Source organism: Paramisgurnus dabryanus, chromosome 7 (assembly GCF_030506205.2).
Source record: "Paramisgurnus dabryanus chromosome 7, PD_genome_1.1, whole genome shotgun sequence".
Classification (NCBI taxonomy): Eukaryota; Metazoa; Chordata; class Actinopteri; order Cypriniformes; family Cobitidae; genus Paramisgurnus; species Paramisgurnus dabryanus.
This window is the reverse complement of record NC_133343.1, coordinates 23119546-23140679: the sequence shown is the minus strand read 5'-3', so window position 1 is coordinate 23140679 and position 21134 is coordinate 23119546. Positions and strand designations below refer to the sequence as shown.

At 36.8% G+C, this 21134-nt stretch overlaps 1 protein-coding gene across 7 annotated transcripts in view; it reads left to right on the top strand.

Annotated features, from left to right (window-relative positions):
* ddr2a (discoidin domain receptor tyrosine kinase 2a) overlaps positions 1 to 21134 on the top strand; it is a 49219-nt gene that overhangs the window by 24333 nt on the left and 3752 nt on the right. For 3 of the 7 annotated variants that reach the window (XM_065272624.2, XM_073815183.1, XM_073815184.1), the window contains exons 3-13: positions 11071 to 11173; positions 11580 to 11811; positions 11983 to 12130; positions 12997 to 13099; positions 15226 to 15409; positions 15741 to 15981; positions 17331 to 17390; positions 18125 to 18288; positions 19029 to 19248; positions 19800 to 20026; positions 20880 to 21007. In XM_065272624.2, coding sequence (XP_065128696.1) covers positions 11071 to 11173; positions 11580 to 11811; positions 11983 to 12130; positions 12997 to 13099; positions 15226 to 15409; positions 15741 to 15981; positions 17331 to 17390; positions 18125 to 18288; positions 19029 to 19248; positions 19800 to 20026; positions 20880 to 21007 — 1810 coding nt within the window. The remainder of the gene's footprint in view (positions 1 to 11070; positions 11174 to 11579; positions 11812 to 11982; positions 12131 to 12996; positions 13100 to 15225; positions 15410 to 15740; positions 15982 to 17330; positions 17391 to 18124; positions 18289 to 19028; positions 19249 to 19799; positions 20027 to 20879; positions 21008 to 21134) is intronic. The other 4 variants (XM_065264592.2, XM_065264590.2, XM_065272625.2 and 1 more) reach the window with 4 other exon arrangements.

Below are 21134 nucleotides of genomic sequence, written 5' to 3'. Positions count from 1 at the left end.
GTTTTATAAGTGTGTATTAGTACATGTTAACGATAAATGTAAAACCCCAAAGTAAACGATGACGCGAGTTATCGTCTGCAACGTAAATCTCTTTTCTTAAGTACTATTCGGACGCGATTAGTTTTACATAGGGAGGAGGGGTAAAGCAATTTTTATCAGAGCTTCTCATTGATTTTTGTCCTGTCCGAATGCTCCATGTCAGTAATTATTACGGACAATGTCAGTAAAGATTTCGGCGACTTTTACAGACTTAAAAAAAAGTCAAATTTACTTCTCAGAGGCACAGAACTGTTTCTGAAACTGACATTCTCCTCAAACTGAAATTAAACACAGTGTTTCGTGTTTTCCTCGTCTGTGTCATGTTGTTTGCAGATGTGATATCAGGAAGCAAGGTAATGTGCACGTGACGACGAGAGGTGACGCGCTGCGCAATCGAGTTACCCCTCCCACTTTTAAACGCTTTGCTGTGATTTCTAATCCCATCCGAATTGACCATCAATATTACAGACGCCATCTACCCCAGTAAAACTAATCCCGTCCGAATAGGGCTTTAGACTACAACAAACACACGGATTGTAGGCAACACTTTACTTCCTGGGTTTGTTGACGTAGACAAGACCGACATTATCATAATTCCTTCTGCTTTGACTCACAGCCTGTAAGTTAACTCCTTTCGGCATTGCATTGTGACCGAATCTTTCAAACATAGTAAGGAGCGTCACATTTCCGGCTGACGTCAGAGGTATTCAGGCCAATCACAACGTACAGATTAGTTGACCAATCAGGGACTCAGCGCTTTTCAGATCGATGAGCTTTTTACAAAATCAGAGCGTTTTAGGAAAGCAGCATGTGGAAAATAACGAAATAACAATTATAACAAAATAACGTTGTTTTTTAGCAATGAAATAGGTGCACTTTAATATTAATTGTGCTTCATCAGGTTTTTACAGTAAAAAATAATATTATATTGTAATTTAATGACCACTATTATTATAACTATATCACAATCAAGATGATTATCACCATATGATTTAGGATGAATCAAGGAAATGTGTTTAATATTAACACATTTAGCAATAGCAACATAGTTACATGCAAATGTGCTCTATAAATAAATAAGTTGAAGTTGAAGTTAATATAAAAACAAATTTGAAATAAATGAATTAAAAGATCATACGCTCTAAAAAGGCTGGGTTGTTTTAAAATCAAGGTTGGATAAAATATGGACAAACCCATCCATTGGTTTAACCTAAACTAGTGTCCAGACAATAAGCATATTTGCATATTGTAACAACATGAGAGTTAAAGGGATAGTTATATGTTTTTTAAACCTGTATGAGTTTTTTTATTCTGTTGAATACAAACAAAAATGTTTTGATAATTTTAATAGTAAGCACACAGTGGATGGTACCCACTGACCATAGTATTTGTTTTCCCTACTATGTAAGTCAATGGGTACCATCAACTGTGTGCCTAGTACCATCAATTATCAAAATATCTTCTTTTGTGTTCAACAAAATAAAGAAACTCATGAACTCTCCCTTAAAAAACAACCCAGCATTTTTGGTTAAAACACCCAGTATTATTTAGTTTAAACCCAACAGTTAGGTTTGTCCATATTTGACTTAACCTTTGAACGTTATAGGGCATATGTATTCATTGCAATTCTTTACCATTCACACATTTCTTTCCTCTGTCTGCTACACATAGCAAACTTAGCAATACATCATCCCAGCTAAAAAGTTTAAAATGATTGTTTCCCATCACAAATCTTCGGTTTTGAGTTGATTTACAGACTGGTGGTTAATATAGACAGAGCACCATGCAAAGGGAGTGATGAAATGTAATGGGACAGAATCCATCACTCAGACCTCATTGAACTTTATGTGAGATCACTGAGGATGTGACCTTGCTTTGAGTTTGTTATTAAATGTAGGAGGAGAGCAAGCGTGATTGTTTACAATGGATTCAACAATCAGACTGGAGTCTGTGGCTTGTACATACCAGACATTTTGACAACAGGAAAGTCAATTGAATCGGCTACTATTTCTTTCATTCTTCTTTGCTCGAGAGTTTGTATTTTTTCTTATTTGTTTTTTCAGTTCTTAAGTCACATCCTTCTCTCATTTACAGTTTTGATAGTTTTGGTTGTCCTGCTGGTTGACCTCAGCACAGAGCTGCGTGCTATTATGTAAAGTTAATGACAATGTTTCAGAAAGGTATGAATTTGTGCTTTCCGCAAAGGTGGGAATTTCCGTTCCTTTCTGGAGAGAGAGAGATTGCGAAATGCCGTAACCCCTTTAAATATCAGTTTTGCTCCTTTATATTTCCGTTGGAAAAACGAAACTTTTTTCCCACTTCTGGAAAAGTGTGTTGCAGAGCTTAGTGAGATTCCCGCTGCCAACTTTCCTCTGTTTAAAATTCCCAAAGACTGTAGTTATACCATCCTACTCTCTCCACTTTTTCCACTTGGAGTAATAGACTCCTGCTTTTTTCTTCACTGTAAAAAAGAAAGGAAGAACGTGCCACTCCTAACATTTTACACACAATTAAATGTAAGTCCATGTTAGTATACATGTGTGTAAGGCTTTGGAGCCTGCAGTTAGACCGCAAACATGGAGAAACAAGCGTGCCATTCACAGGGTCTTTAAGAGGGAAAAATGCTTTGGTGAGGGGGAAAATAAACGCCCCCTGGACCAATGAATTACAGCAGAAGCCCAAAGTGGCCAATAAGAAAAGAGAGGAAAGACTGCTAACCACCATCCCTCTTCACACGACATTAGTGTTTTTCCACCTTTGTAAAGTAAAATATATTTTTAGATTCTGAAAGCTTACACTATCTGATACTGAATTTGTAATAGTCCACGCGTGAAGGGCCGGAAAAACGAAAGTTCACATTACTGTAAAGGTCTTGACACACCGGGACGTTTTTCGTGCGCGTTTATCGTCGGCGTTTAACGTGACGTTTTTTTGCTTTCACACCCAGACGATTTTTACTGGCGCTGAGCCGAGTGAGGTGCAAATTCACCCCTGGACGTTAGATGGCGCTTAATACAAAACAGATTTATGCCGGTACACAAGGGGGCGCAGCGAAACTTTATGCTTCTGTTCTGACACTCACTTATCACACAGAAGAAGAAAGCCACACGCTAGTCAATAACAAGTCATATGCTTGCTTTTAACAAAACATGGATATTACTAGTAGCAGCTCGATTTCTAACAGCAGCAATTATACAAAGACTACTTCAACTCACCATCAGGACTCACCATCAGCTACTTGACAGTATGATCATGTGAACCATGATCTTCTCAGATAAAAGCAAACTGTGCATTCGTGTTATAGTCATTATAATTACCATTTTGAAAACGGTGTGTTTATAATATATATATATATATATATATATATATATATATATATATATATATATATATATATATATATATATATATTCTTTGTACAAACAATATCTCCGTGAACCTAAATACATTTGTTAAATCAAATCTATTTGATCAAATAATTCGATTCTATTATCAGCACTCTCCACATAAAATTAACTATTTTGATAGAGCTTTAATTTTGATATAACGTGTTCTTTCACAAAATATAAGGTAATGGGTGATCCGATGTGTGTATTTTTAACTAATCTTTTACAAGCACTTTCTCTTGTTAACAATTTTCTCACATTTCCTCCCAAATGTATTGTATTTTGTGATTTGGCTAAAGAAGTAGGTATGTAGTTATTACAATAAGAGGTCAACAATACTGATGTACAAATATATGCACAGTGTCAAAATGGCACGTTATTTACAATTCGTTTTTTAATCAAACATTTATTTTTGTGAATGAACTGCAGTTTGCAATAACAATCAGAGACATGACAGTAAAATCAAATAAAACAGGAGTCAGAAATGTTGGTCCAGAAAAGTCACAATGACTTTAGTGCAACTGAACGGTAGTGCAAATAGAAATTAGACATTTTCAAATGTATTTCTTAAATGTATAATCACTTAAAATACATAAGTAAAATGGTATATAATAAACATTAATTTGTGTGAACAAGAACTGGCAGAGCTGTAGAGCAAAAAAGTCACAATGATAGAAGTCTAAGTGAACTGTAGTGCAAATAAACATATGTATGAAATGAACATGTTCAACTGTATTTCTTGAATGTATAAACATAAAAAAAAACTAAATAAAATGGTATATTATAAACATCTATAGGTGTGACCAAAAACTGGCAGAGCGCTCCTTCTGTGCTCCTCTTTCTTCTGTGCACTGCTTTCAATTTTTTCCCTTTAGCATCTTTTAAAAAGAGGTACTTCTCCAGAGGTTTGTCCCGGACTGTTTTCTTTTGTTTAGATTGGACCTTGTCACGGCTGGTGCTGGATGATCCTGAAGACGTGCTTGCTGGGGCCTCCTCACTTTTGCTCACATCATTTTTAGCAGAAATATTGCTGTGAACACTGTAAAGATAAATGTAGTTTTCATCAGAATCAATCTTTCACACTGAGGGCCATGCCACGATATCCATGAGGTCAATATTTGATTACAAATGTAATTTAAATTCATGGTATTTCATCTGACTAAACAAACTAGGTTACCTATACACAGAACACAAATTAACCTCCTAAAACCCGACCTTTGGTTTGGCTTGCATTTTAGATTTCTTCCAGTTATTTTGGGGTTAGGAAGAAGCAATGAATATAATAACCAAATATTTTTCTTTGAACATGAAGCAGTGTAATTGTCCACGTTTGTGTACAACAGGTTCCAGTTACACACAAAGTATTATGGTGCAAACAACAAAACGTGATATCACACGGTGTACAGAGAACATGCATGGTATGAAGTTAATCACTGTTCAATGTCAGTGCATTACATATCATAATGTAATGCACCAATATTCATTTTTATTACTTGCACAGTTATAATGTAAAATAGCACTACTGGTCCGTTCAATACACTACTGGACTGTCTATTTCATACTCCCTGTTCATTTGCACTGCTGGACTACTTGAATTGCATCGTTTACACCCCTGTACTATGTAATGAATATTAGAATAACTATTCACTGCACAATAACTTATGCCATTGCACTCTTAACTGACAAGTTACAATCCAAATTCATTCATGCACTACCTAAATATTAATTTCACTCCTGTTCTGAATAGTTTAATTTATTATGTACATATCCATTTGTAAATTTCTGTATATTATGTTCATAGTACCACCCACAGTAAATTGTTCCATCGTATTACATAATCCTGCACCTATGCAAATACTGATATCCTGCACTTTTTATACTGCTTTTGCACTTCTGGTTAGACCTAACGTTAAACTGCATTTTGTTGCCTTGTACTTGTGTAATGACAATAAAGTTGAATCTAATCTAATCATATAGCCCACACAGCTATGTATTGTTATGTTCTTATATATATCACATTACCTTCGAAATTCAGTCGATGTTGTGAGGAACTCTGACACCTTCATAAACCTCCACAGCCTCGATGCTTCCTTGTGTGTTTACCTGTTCCACGTGCTCCGCAAGACCATTTTGTGCTTGAGCGCCACCAAGTCGTGTTTTACTGGAACTTCAGCAGCGCCAGGCACGTGAACAAAAGCGCCAATCTCATTGGTCGGCCAACTTTAAACGCGCCGCGTCAAACCAAAAAAACGTGTCCCACGCGTTTTTCTGAAAATGACGCATTTGCGCCTCGCGCTTTTCGCGTGGGTGTGCGCACTCACATTGGCGCTCGTTCTTGAGTCACGAGACGTTAAACGTCGACGATAAACGCGCACGAAAAACGTCCCGGTGTGTAAAGACCTTAAAATCAAAATACTTTAGTAGTATGATGGCTGCATTTCAGAAATGTAAGATTTACAGCAATGCAATAGACCCTTTATAACTGCTAAACCACCACTCATAGGGTGGCAGCGTTTAAAAAAATATGATTTTTTAATAAAAGTTTTTCACAAGCATTAATTTTATAGCATTCCAATCTAAAGTTATTGGGGAAAGGTTAAATTAAAACTCTGGGACGCTTATTTTTTTAGCATATCTAATATTTATCGCTAAGACCAACAGTTGTGCCTAATGTATAGAACAGTGCAAATCTCTATGCATGCACTTTTCTGAAGCAACTAGCAGTGCATTCAATATACCGGTCATGGATTATGTGCCCGCGTTTTTGTGGATTGAACCCAAAACCTTGGAATTTAAGCTATACCATTCCACGAACACCTTATAGGAATGACATAAAATCTCTGACTGCTTTTATTTTTTTAAATCTGTCAACAGTTGGCTCTGTGTCTGCGGCTGAGCTGTACTGAACATTTGCAAGACTTATGCGACTCCTTTATCTGTATGGCACTCTTGTGTCAATTATGTAAAACTGCTTTGCCTGTATTTACAAAGCTGTGGCACCTTTCTCCTGAATTACGATAACACATGCATGCACTGTAAAAAATTGCTGTAATTATGCAGCTGGTTGCCAGTAACTTACTGTAGAAGGTAAAAACTGAAACTTTGCAAGTAAATATAACATAAATGTAAAATCTACAGTAAGTTACAGGCAACCAGCTGCCAGTAATATTGTAATTTCTACAGAAATTTTTTACAGTGTTTGCATGTGCATTCAGAAAAAAGGTACAACAGTTTAACCTTTTTGTCACTGTCACGTTACCTTTATAAAGGTCCTAATGAGGCACCATCATGTATCTCTAAGTAGGTACCAGCGTACATGTACTTCATGTATCTACTAATAAAAATGCATCTGTTTTGCACGTTACTAATTTAATACAGATTATCTTCATTTTATTTTGAAAGAGAAACATTGTTTGTTAAAAACATTGAAAATTGTAATTTCTAAACCTGGATGCAAAAAGAAAGTTTTACAAGAAAGTTTTGTTTGTTCAAAAAATGTATTCAATAACAAATGAAAAAGTGCAAAATTGATCAAGATTGAACAAACTTGTGGAGTCCATGCCAATTCAAGTGCATGCTATTTAAGGAAAAAGGACATACCAAATACTAATAAGAGGGTAAATATTAGTTCTTAAATTTAATTTTTACTAAAAATATTCTGATAATTTTGTAATGTAATATTTTAACACATTTACATAGTTTAACTTTTCTATGATTTGGCAAATTGTTATGGTATTAAACTTTGTAGCGGCAGTTTCCTGGACAGGGATTACACTAGTCCTAGACTAAAATAAAAGTAAGAGCTGTCCAAACAAGAAACAACTTGCACCGACATATCTTAAAATACATCAGTGTCATTTGTTTTCCCCTAAAATGCACACAGGTAATTTTTTTAGTAAGGCATGTTTGTTAAAACTAGTTGTCCCTGTCTGGGAAACCACCCCGTAAGGTTTTGTGCAATTTGCTCATACCCCACAGATGGTTAAATGGATTAAGGGTGAGGGTACAGATAAGGCTTCATATCTATTATAAATAAAAATATTTTTTAAAGTTAATCTACCTCACTTTGGGGCGGTTTCTCGGACAGGGATTAGCTTAAGCCAGGACTAGGCCTCAGTTTAATTAGGAAATATAACTACTTTTAACAAACATGCATTTTGGGGCAAAACAAAGGGCACTGATATATTTAAGATATGTCAAAGCAAGTTGTTTTCAGTTTGGACAGCTCTTACATTTATTTTAGTCTAGGATTAGTCTAATCCCTGTCCGGAAACCACCCCTATAGACCGTTTTATAGGATGCACGTGTGGTGACGCGATATGCATCTGGTCCGAACTTTACTTCCGGTTTCAGTTTTTTTATGGTCTGACTAGTTGCTAAACTAAACTCTTAAACAAATACCTCGCCGAAAAAATAACAATTGTTTTGGTTTCCTAGGTCAGTGGTTTTCAAACTGGGGGCCGGGGCCCCCTGGGGGGCCGCGAGATGGTGCCAGGGGGGCCCCAGTTTAATGACATTTTATGAAATACATTAATTTTATAGGAATTCTGTGTAATTAAACCTAAAAAAATAAGGCTACTTACCAAAAGCATTACTTTTTTGTATAATTTAATGTTTTTTTTTAGTAAAATGATGAGTTTTATAACAGTTTTTTGTTACAAATTTTCTTTGGGGGGCCGCAAAGGAATGCATCGTACACAAGGGGGGCCGCACGCTGAAAAAGTTTGGGAACCACTGTCCTAGGTAATCTAGTGTTGTTTATTTTGCTTGTAAATATAAATAAACTACGTTTAAAGTACTTTGTTGTTATTTATTCTTAGCGGAGTTTACCGGAAGTTACGTGTTGACCACGAAAGACGTTTGTTTATGTTGTTACTGCTGAAATCGTCTATATGTGTCTTTGAGCATATGTGTATATGTATGTCAAAGAAACAACCAACAACGAGAGAGAGAGAGAGAGAGAGAGAGAGAGAGAGAGAGATGGGTTGAGATGAGGATGATGTTATGTCACATCTGGAAGAGCTTTTTGTTGGGGGATTCGGCTCGATTTGGATTATATCAGCTTGTCATTGCCAAAACCAAGCCTCTGAGGTTTCCCCCATCTTGACTTTTAAGCAAACATTTGAAAGAGAGACAGAAAGAAGGGAGACAAAAAGTCCTTCACCGCTATCCTTGCTATTGCTGGCATGATCACAAAGGCTATTTTGTTGAAATGAAGGGGCCACTTGGAATAGGAGTGTCCTTGTACACTCGCATGTCCGGACCTTCACACAGACACTCAAAGAGAGAGAGATATTTATAGAGATTAAGAGAGTTTATTGAAATACCATGTCATACTGTGCAGTATTATGTGACATTTAAATCAAAATATATAATAATGTTTCTTAAACATTCTACATAGGAGAGATTGTACATCAGCTACAGTGTATGGTCGAAAAGCCATGTGTTCTTCTGTTTAGACAAGGACTCTTCAATACTCCTTGCATTCTCTCAGGATAAATCAGATTTTAAATCTGTAAATTTAAGCATGTACACTAGTAAATAGTCTTTATTAAAGGAAAACACCACAGTTTTCAATATTTTGCTATGTTCTTACCTCAACTTTTCTATGTTCATACCTATCTTTTTTCAATGTGTGCACTTAATCTTTGTAGAGTGCGTTGTGAATGTGTTAGCATTTAGCCTAGCCCCATCTATTCCTTAGGATCCAAACAGGGATGCATTTAGAAGCCACCAAACACTTCCATGTTTTCCCTATTTAAAGACAATGAGTAGTATGTAAGTATGGTGGCACAAAGTAAAACAGAGCGATTTTTTTTTAAGTGGATAAAAATGAGAACTATATTGTATGGCGGAAGAGCACTTAGTTTGTCGTAGTGCTGCAAACTAAGTGCTCTTCTGCCATATATAGTTCTCCTTTTTTATCCGCTTAAAAAACCACCATGTTTCACTTTGTTCCAGCATACTTACTTGTGTAACTATTTGTTTTGGTGGTTTCTAAATTCATCCCTGTTTGGATCCTAAGGAATGAATGGGGCTAGGCTAAATGCTAACACATTCACGACGTGCTGTACAAAGATTAAGTGCACGCATTGAATAAAGATAGGTATGTATCAATTTGTCTAAGTTGAGGTAAGAACATAGTAAAATATTGAAAAACTGTGGTGTTTTCCTTTAATACTTGTATTATTATTTCAATGCTAAAGATAATGCTACACTAAGAAAATGGTTTAAAAATGCTGTCACTGGGACAGTACCTAAAGAGGTCCTAATATGTTCACTGTAAGAAAAAGTACAAAACTGTACCATTTCTTTCACTGGGGTGGTATACTCAACCCAGCAAACACGTTTATGTGGGGTCCACATGGGTTACCCATGGGCTACAGGGGTACAGAGTGGGCATGTCTTATCTGGCGCCGACTTGGGTGACCCAGATAGGACCCACATGGGTGATTTCCCCACAAGCACATGAAAAAATAGGTAGTTGAAATTTGTCTCTCCTTATGATGTCATAAGGAGCTCTTATTATATTAAAGCAACACTATGTAGTTTCCATGAAAAAATGACTTACAGCTCCCCCATGTGGTTGAAAAGCGCAACAGTGCCTGGTATCAGACACTCTTCTGCAGGCAGCGGGAGGGGGCGGGGCTGTGTTTCCTACCCTCCACCGCCACTTTCAGAGTGTGCTTGTAGCAGCTAGGAGGTTGCTCAGGTTGCAGCAACAGTTCAGTTTGTCCAGTTAAAAGTTGTTCTATCACTGAAATAATTTTAGAGACATTATTTAAAGGTAAAAAAACTACATAGTGTTGCTTTAATACTACCCCTTAATCTGCACTATCCAACCACAGCACTGCCATTTAGTGCAGAGAGAAAGAGAGAGAGAGAGAAAATAATTCATAGCACAATTGAGTTTCAATTTCAACAAATCACAATCTAAGTGTTTGAACTTCATCCGCTCATTTGCATTTTAAAGGACAGACCCAAAGTGGCAATTTTAACATGCTATAATACATTTTTTATATGATATTTTGCGCTAAAACTTCACATATGTGCTCTGGGGACACCAACGATTTATGTGACATGGCCCCTTTAAAGTCGCCATGAAACGGAAGTAGCGGTTGCCTTATTTTCCCCGTGGTGACGTATATCCGAATGAAACGGCTTTTGTGATGAAATAAGGCAGGGCTGGATTTGAATTTGTCCATCGAGATCTGATTGGATCGTTTAAAGTTGGGTCGTGTTGCTAATTGCTAATCGCTGCGATCTTCTACCGGACCCCGCCCACCTGCCATACTTTTGACCGGAAGTGAAGAGATATCGTTTTGAGGAGGGGAGGAGATTTGCATTTTTGATTAAAGATTATGAGAACACACAAATTTTTTTTAAATAATGAAGCTCACAGATAAGTCATTTGTTAATAATACAAAAATATTAAAAAAATATATATAGTTTTTCATTTCAATTTCATTGCGACTTTAAGATATGTCAGTACAAGGTGTTTTGAAATCAAGGCAGCTAAAACATGCATTTTAGTCTGCGACTTGGATCTTCCCCTTGGAGTAATAATGAAGTATTGTCCACATGTTACTAAATGAAACACTGTAATAATCTGTATAAACACTGTTGTTGTTGTTTTTTATCACAGGTGTATGTCGCTCTCCATTAGGAATGTCTGGAGGGCAGATCTTAGATGAAGACATCTATGCTACCAGTCAGTGGTCCGAATCCACAGCAGCGAAATATGGCAGGTATGAACACACGCACAGACATACACACACACACACACACACACACACACACACACACACACACACACACACACACACACACACACACACACACACACACACGCACACACTGTTTTTATCATGAGCTGCAGGTGATCTTAGCAGGAGCAAACCACTTCAAAGCAAATGTGGGTGGTCTCTTCCTAGCCTCACTAGAATTAGATAATTATTCTTCCCTCGTATAATGGTACTACTTTTCCATCTTCCCATTTAATTCTTCACATCAACACTCTTTTCCCTTTCACTTGAGCTATAGAATAGTTTATGATGGAGCCGAAGCCAAAGATTTATTCTAGGATTGTGGAATCCCACATGGTGTTGTTCTCATCAATCTAAACCTTAGTGTTATATTGTTTTTCTGTGGTAGATTGGACAGTGAGGAAGGCGATGGCGCCTGGTGTCCTGAGATAGCACGAGAACCAGAGACTATGAAGGAGTTCCTGCAGATAGACCTTCATTCTCTCCACTTCATCACTCTGGTGGGTACACAGGGACGTCATGCCGGAGGCATGGGTAATGAGTTTGCCCAGACATACAAGATCAAATACAGTCGTGACGGTAGCCGCTGGATCTCATGGCGCAACAGGCAGGGCAAACAGGTTCGTACTGGAACAGGAACACTGTATTAACCATGGATAATTTAACAAGTTGCTGTATAATAATAATAACATAAAAGAAATTTGAATTGAAAACAGGTGATGATCTATATATGTCAAACACATAAATCACTTCAATAGTGTGGGATATCTGAGTGCAGTTCTGTTTTGAAGGTGATTGAGGGGAACAGGAATGCCTATGACATCGTGCTGAAGGACATGGAGCCACCCATCATCGCACGTTTTGTCCGCTTCATGCCCGTCATCGATCACTCAATGAATGTTTGCATGCGCGTGGAACTGTATGGCTGTGAGTGGCTCGGTAAGTCGGACTATACAAATGAATCTAGTCAATTTAGTTTAGTTTATCTTAAGTCTTAAAGGGGACATTTCACAAGAGTTTTTAAGTAAATACATCTTAAAAATTTTTAATGTAACATAAATCTTTGGTGTCTCCAGAGTACATATGGAAGTTTTAGCTCGAAATGCCATATAATAATATAATTTATTATAACATGTTCAATTTGCCACTGTAGATTTTCATGATATGTCCCCTTTAAAATAAACCAGTACCCCAAGTTATCTTTGTTGGACCTTCAGAGAATAATTGTCAAAATGTTAGTGTTACCATTTGATAAATCTGAGTATCTGCTAATAATTTCCATAAGTTTAAGCTTATTACAAGTGGTTGATGAATCAGATCATTCATGACGCAGATGAATCAGAACTATGATGACTATATTAATATTTTTTCCTTAACACCTCCCTGTTTCTTAACAAATCTTCCCTTTCTTGATATTACAGTTCCCTTTAGTGACTTCAACAAAAACGTATTGCAATTTAAATGAAAACATCTGAGCCTAAAACACAATAGGATCCTAAATTGGTGTGATTCACGTGTTATGTAAGACCCTTTCACAACCTCAGTCACAAATGTTAAATCGTGACTCTCTTGAGCTGTTATTTGTCATGTAGCGATAATATGACAACTGTGTCTTAAATAGCAACAGTTATGTAAGGGTTACAAAGTCTCATAATAGAAAAATTAAGAGATATGAGATTTTTGGATTCTATTGCATCATTTTTCTTCTTATAAGGCATATTCAGTAAAATTGTATCACAAGAGAATATTATTAACAACTGAATTATAATCGAGTAAATAATAAGCTGATCTGTTGTTCTTTCTAGATGGCTTGGTGTCATATAATGCTCCAGTTGGTCAGCAGATGACCCTAAATGGACAGTTTGTTTTTCTCAATGATTCTGTGTATGATGGAGCCATGAGTAACAGGTTAGTACACACTATAGCCTGTTTAAATTTATTGCAGGATCTCCTGGTGTGGCGGTAACACTTTTTAGCATAGCTTAGCATAATACATTGAATCCGATTAGACCATTAGTATCACGCTCAAAAATTACCAACGAGTTGAAAGCGGGTGTGCCTCATAAGCCTTGAAAAGTGAAGCCTCTGGCTCTTTGATCGCCCCCTGGTGGCTGGCTGCAGTACAAGTCATAAACCCCGCCCTCTCCATTCAAACGAATGGGACTCTGCTCTAAATAAAAAAATTATTTACACTTCCAATAAAAGTTTCCGAAAAATGGTTTTAGTCCTTTTAAGTAGTTTTTATCACGCTGGTATGTTCAAGTCTTCATTATTGTGGTAAGTTTCATTTTAGCATGTAATTTGATGCAATAGAAACGGGGCGTGACGTTATGATTGGCGTGGTTGAATTGGTCGCGAGGGCGTTTGGGCGGAAGTTTGATACTGCGGCTCCGCCTCTGGCTCCACGGACGATTCCTTCTGCGCATGCCTTGGCTCCAAACTACCGTTTTTACGTAACATGGCGGCGACCGTGGTTGGACATTTTTGGCTTCAATTCATTACAATGGTGGGAGCCGACGTCGCGTCTTCCATCTTTTTTTACAGTCTGGTTGAAAGCCACCAAGGGGACTATTTTCGGGCACTGCGTAATATCATTGCGCCTGCTGCAGCCATGTTACGGAAGCAAAGTCCTTGATTATTACGCCAGAATGAGAGTATAGTTCCTAGCCATATTAGCCTAGAAAATCAAAACTTTAAATTTTCCGTCGGTCTCTTAGTACACGATGTAACTACAGAAGAGTCAAGTTTCAAATAGTAAAATATTGAAACTCTTTGGTTATGTTTTAGCGAGATGCTAATGGTCTAATCAGATTTAATAGATTATGATAAACTATGCCAAAAGTGGTACCGCCAGACCCAGAGATCAGCTGAATGAATTCCCAAATGGTACAAATAAAATGTTTAACTCTAGGGGAGCTGAACAACTTGCCTATATTCAAAAAAGTGGAGTGTCCCTTTAAGACATTTGTCATAAATGGGTTGTTATACCAAAGACCCTTTAGGGAAGTCTGCAACGCCTCCAGGCAGTTATGCAAGATTAAAGTCCTATCTCTATCACAAATAAACAACAATTAAACCTGACATCAGCTGTACCTTCTGTTTCTTAAGCTCACAATTTGGGCTAAAATCACCCTTTTCCAGGTCACTTCAGCTACAGCGCATGCGCACAAGTTGGCAAACCCCTCCCCCAGAGAATCATAATTCTTTATCGATTGATGATTGGTTCTTTTAACTGGAAGGCAGGACTGCCGTCGCTAAAGTGGCCATATCGGAGTGCTCAATCTTGTTCCATTTAATATCTTTGGTTTATACTTCTTCAAAAAGGCTTACTGTAAATAATAACACAGGGTTACATTCATGGTTAAACATTTTTAGAAATAATGTAAATTATTGTAAATTTGGTTTGAATGTGAACTTAGATCTGAATGTCTTCTTTACGGACAGCAGAGCAATCTTCCTGGCATTGGGGAAATCTGATCCCAGTTCAGTTTCATAATACAAACATACTAACTAGGGCTGCTCTGTTATTGCCTGGTTGCTATGGTGACAGCAGGGCGACAGGATGGGAAAGGGTCACAGCGGTAGAAATTGACTCATTGCTCCCTCATTGCCTTCCATGACCCATGAGTGTGTTTGCCTTTGTGTGTGAATGTGTGTGTGTGTGAGAGACTGAGATCCAGCAGAAGACCACAAAGTAAAACCCCACACATTCAAAGTCATTAAACTAACACAAGAGAAACAAGTGTCATTGCTGGGGAAATTATAATAATAATAATAATATAATGCTGCCATCTAGTGGTGAATTTGGATTGTATACATTCTTATTTTCTAATATCCATCTTAAAAGAGTATGTTCAAGTTTAAAAGTCTGCAGAAGCTTTTATGATTGTGAAAACAAAGGAAGTTACTATGTTAAATAAAAAAAAATGTGAGATTTGCAGGTCAACAAATGCAATTACTTTTTTAATAAAAATCTGCAGAAAAATGAAGCACCCATACACATTCAAAAATGCTTTTTTTTTATTTTATCCCAGTATGACAGAAGGTCTTGGACAACTGACTGATGGTATGTCTGGTTTGGATGACTTCACACATAGCCATGTGTACAATGTCTGGCCTGGATATGACTATGTCGGCTGGACCAATGAGAGCTTTCCCAATGGTTTTGTTGAGATTATGTTTGAGTTCGACCGCACCCGCAACTTCACCACCATGAAGGTATGTGGATTTTTGTGGCTAGTCCTGTTTTTTTATATATATAGCCTATTTTCATTTATACATAGATAGCACAGGAAATGTAGGTATATGGTGGCTGTATATGTTTTATTTGTTTTAAGTGCAGTCTGAATTTCTATATGCCTTTGTGTTTTTGCTTTCCTAGTTCCACAATTTCTAAATAAACATTAAATTATGAGGAATAAAGGCCTAATTGACCTGAATCTCGCTACATTATACTATAATGTACTAATTGTTGCTTGTGGAAACAGCATCATTTTAAACTCTCCATCAACTTGTCATTTTCAATCCTTAGTAATCCGAATTGTTTCAGGTACACTGCAACAACATGTTTTCACGAAGGGTGAAGACCTTTCAGAAGGTGGTGTGTTATTTCCGGTCTGAGTCGGACTGGGAGGCCACTCCCATATCGTTCAACCCTGTGATGGACGATGTCAATCCTAGTGCCCGCTTTGTCACCGTGTCTCTCCAGAATCATATGGCCAGTGCTATCAAGTGCCAGTACTACTTTGCTGACATCTGGATGATGTTCAGTGAAATCACCTTCCAGTCAGGTCAGCACATGAAACCTATATGGTGCTCCACCATTGAAAAGAATAGTTAACAATTCAACCCAAAAAGAACTATTCATGCTGTTATTTTATTTTTTATAAAAAAGGGACACTCCACTTTTTTGAAAATATGCTAATTTTCCAGGTCCCCTAGAGTTCTTCAGGTCTGGCGGTGCACTTTTAGCATAGCTTAGCATAATCCATTGAATCTGATTAGACCATTAGCATCGCGCTAAAGATTAACCAAAGAGTTTCGATATTTTTCCTATTTAAAACTTGACTCTTTTGTAGTTACATTGTGTACTTAGACCGAGACAGTGCCTGAAAATAGTCCCTTGCTATTAAAAGTAACCAAGCGGACTATTTTCGGGCAGTGCGTAATATCATTGCACCATGTTACAGCAGCAAAGTCCTTGATTATTACACCTGAATGAGAGTATAGTTCCTAGAAATATCGCCTAGAAAATCACAACTTTTAATATTCTGTCAGTCTTAGTACACAATGTAATTACAGAAGAGTCAAGATTTAAATTGGAAAAATATCAAAACTCTTTGGTTATTTTTGAGCGTGATGCTAATGGTCTAATCAGATTCAATGGATTATGCTAAGCTATGCTAAAAGTGGTATCGCCAGACCCAGAGATCAGCTGAATGAATTCCAAAACAGTAAAAATCAAATGTTTTGGAATATTTTCAAAAAAAGTGGAGTGTCCCTTTAAATACAAGAAGAAAAATTTTTAATCTGCTCATGAAATAGTAGTCCAGCTTCAATAAAGACAAAAAAACATAAAATAACAACTTTAGCTCTATACAAAAAATCACAAGTCATGTGATACACACTGTAAAAAATATTTGTTGGTTCAACTTAAAAAAATGTTACCTGGTAAGTTACCTAAACTTTCAAATATTAGTTTACTCAGAAAAGTTTATGTAATGTAAAAAATTAATTAATGTCAACTAATATGTTTAAGTTGAATCAACTCAAAATTTTAACGCAACCTAGTAACTTACTTTTTTAAGTTGAACCAACTTTTATTACATTACAGTTTTGTATATGGAACATACTTATATATATTTTTATCATTATTTACTATTAATCTTACCCTCAAATGAGATGTTAGTTTGAAAATTTTTCTGAACTGATAGTTAAGCACGTGTTCCAAATGGATGGTTAGACCTATGGACTGTGAATAAGTTGTTCAGTCAAACTCATGAACAGGATTAACCGGTTGACATTCAACTTACTCATTTAATGATTGTAGCCGAGTTGATTCTTGGGTTTAAAGCTCCTTGTCCAAATGATTTTACAACTTCACACTCATCCTCACTGTTTGAACACACTGTGATTTCAGATACGGCGATGTACAACACAACGCTGCCTCCGATCCCTCCTTCCATCAGCAGTCAGCCAGGTCAGATTACCAACTGTTTCTGATTCAGTGATTTGTTGAGGATCAGCGGTTTTAATGTCTCCCTATAGTCAATAATTTTATCAGTTAAAACTAATTTTTGAATGTTTTACTTGTCACTGTAATTTCGTCATGCTTTAAAACAGCTTGAATGTAACTCTACACCCTTGTCTCATTTAAAAGACGTGGATCTATGAATATGCAAATTAGTCCCTCTCCGTATTCGCACAGAAAGGACCATAGATATGAATGTGCGAATAAGGGTGCGTTATAAATGCAAGGGGCAACCTTCCAATCTCTCTGATGAAGCCAATACGGAAGTGACTTAAACTGCAGATCACATATATATATGTAAATAGATGCTACATTTGACAGTTTCAGAAAGATAACTGCTAAGTTCGGTTTCACACAATGCAAATGTGAACTGCGCGTTTGCAGCACTAATCTTTATGCGGCATCCATACATAATATCTATGATTCAAACTACTGATCCACACGTTTTACTCTGTTGATGTAATTGGTTACATGTGGGTGACGTTGGAAACCAAGGCCATTTTTAAACCGCGGGAACTGTCTCCAATTCTATGGAAAAAAAATACTCAGCAATGGTGCAGAATGATGCATTTGCAGAGGGGTTGTCTTAAAGCATATTAAAAACATCACATACACATATACAACATAAAAGGGGGACTTTAAAATATAAAATCTTCAGTTCTGGAGTGTCATGTCATCAACAGGTTATCTTCTCTCTATCCCCTTCTCAGGGGATGATCCCACCCACAAAGTAGATGACAGCAACACCCGGATTTTGATTGGCTGCCTGGTTGCCATCATCTTCATCTTAGTGGCTATTATTGTTATTATTCTATGGAGACAAGTGTGGCAAAAGATGCTTGAGAAGGTGAGAGGAACTTAAGTCAGGCTTTTGTAAACAGATTTATATAAATATGTAATAATGATTGTAGAAATCCATTTTGCAGAATCCACTGATCTTTCCCTAAAAATCAGCATGAAACATTTTAGGACAAAAAGTCCAGAGATTATGTCTGGGCCTGAAAATAACTAAAGCCCTCAGTTGAATTGTGACTCCTATATGATGTCATTGTCTCTGAATGTTCCCATATGAACATCATGCCTATGAATTTCCACTCTGTGCCAGACCATTGCAAAAAATACAGCAAAAAAGAATAAGGAAAAACGGCATTGAAGAGAAATCATAAGTATTGTTATTGTATAGGGTGACCATACATGCCATTGTTCCTTGAACGTCCTGGCCAGGATTCCGGGTGCGTCTTCCGGAAGTCGTATTTGTCGACCACATACGTCATAGAGAATTATTATTATCATATTACTGAAAAGCAACCGTTACATTTTAGATAAGATAAGAATGAAACTGCTATTGTATGTCTTATGTTTTTAACTGAATGGCGTATGTGGTCAACAAATACGACATCCGTAAGACGGAAATACGAAATCCTGGCCAGGACGCGTCCGGGAAGAATGGCACGTATGGTCACCCTATTATTGCATGACCCCTGAAATGATGTGCAGTGTGAATATGATTGACAATAAATAAAGAAGCAAGGTATTAGTTAAATTTCTGGCGTTGTTACCTTTTTCCCTAAACATCCTACATTCCAGGTGTCTCGGAGGATGCTGGACGATGAACTAACTGCTAGTCTGTCAATACAGAGTGAGACCTTCACATATAACAACAACAACAACAACACTTCCTCAGTGTCCATCGAGCAAGAGTCAAACTCCACTTATGAGCGCATCTTCCCTCTGGGACCCGACTACCAGGAGCCTTCACGCTTGGTCCGCAAACTTCCAGAGTTCTCACAAACATCAGAGGATGTTGGTGAGTTTAGTGCACACTTTGAATTTAATGGATATATTAAAACTTAACATGAAATTATTTTCGGAAACAATTAAAACAGTAATTTTTACCATCTTTTTACCAATTGCTGTATTGACCACCAGCATCCTGGAAGTTTTGTAATCTATTTAAAGGGGACATATCAAACATATTAAACTCACTTTTTCCATTTTTAAGTGCTATAATTGGGTCCCCCTTCAGTAACTTAGTTTTGGTAAACTTTTCTCTGCAAGCATGTGAAAAAATAGCTCATTGAAATTTGGCTCCTCTTGTGATGTCACAAGGGGATAAAACCGCCCCTTAATCTGTACTATCCAACCACAGCACTGCCATTTAGTGCAGAGATAAACTCATTTGCAGAAAATTTTTGCTCACACCTACAAAGTGGCATTTTTTAATATGCTATAATAAATCATCTACATGGATTTTGAGCTAAAATTTCAAATATGTACTCTGGGGACATTAAAGTTTTATTTGACATCTTAAAAAAGTCTTGTAAGATGTGTTCATAGATGTGTACAACTTTTCTGCAGCATCAACCAGTACAGCTTCCAAGTCTCAACCGGCGAGCGCACAAGATGGTGTCCCGCATTATGCTGAAGCTGATATTGTCAACCTGCAGGGTGTGACAGGTGGCAACACTTATGCTGTTCCTGCCCTCACCATGGACTTGCTGTCAGGGAAGGATGTTGCTGTGGAAGAGTTTCCACGGAAACTACTCACCTTTAAAGAAAAGTTGGGAGAGGGGCAGTTTGGAGAGGTCAGTTTTTGAGCATTTTAATACATTTGATCTCTGTTTTGATAAATGTGACCTTATCTGTGAAAACATAGCTGAAGTCACTTTTTATGATTCACTGTTATGTAATACATAAAATCATCATACACAATGAACAGAACATTTTGTTAAAATCTAATCGTGATATCTTAAATATAAGACTTGGACCTGAAACAATTAGGATTGTTGAAACTGAAAAGTGGACTGGATTTCACAAACCAGGGTCCTAGGGCTGTCAAAAGATGAATCGCGATTAATCGCATACAAAATAAAAAGTTTGTTTTTGCACAATATATGTGTGTGTGCACTGTGTGTAATTATTTTGTATATAATATAATACACACATACTTGTATACATTTAAGTAAAATGTTATGTATGTATATATATGTTTTTTTAATCTAATATAATATAAAATATATCAAAATCGAAAAAAAAAATATATACACTAGTCAACATTCGAAGTGGATCAAAACCATTCATAAAAGTTTACATAAAACTTATCCCTAATACCCGTTCTTGTCTTAGCACAACTTTAATAAACTTTTTTGATCCACTTCAAATGTTGACTAGTATATATATACATACATGTAAAAGTTCCTTAAATACATATGCATTAAATACATATGCATGTGTGTGTGTATTTAAATATACAAAATAATTACACACATATAATGCAAAAACAAACTTTTATTTTGTATGCGATTAATCGCGAGTAATCTTTTGACAGCCCTACGTATTGTTTTGATTCTTTGTAGTGGTTTTTATGTAATACTATGAATGATTTTTAACAAATTTTAAAATAATAAAATAATTAATGGCTGTTTTATGGGTTGCCAGGTGCATTTGTGTGAAGCAGAAGGAATGCAAGATTTTATGGATGAGGATTTCTCCTTCGACGTCATTGAAAACCAAACAGTGCTCGTAGCTGTTAAGATGCTTAGAGCAGATGCTAATAAAAACGCAAGGTTTGCCAAAGCAAACATCACAGTCATTGACCTTTAAATAAAATATCAAATACATTTAACCCTTTAACTGGCGCAGCTCATTTGGCACCCCAACTCTGGCATGTTTTGGTATTGTTTTAAAAAAAGA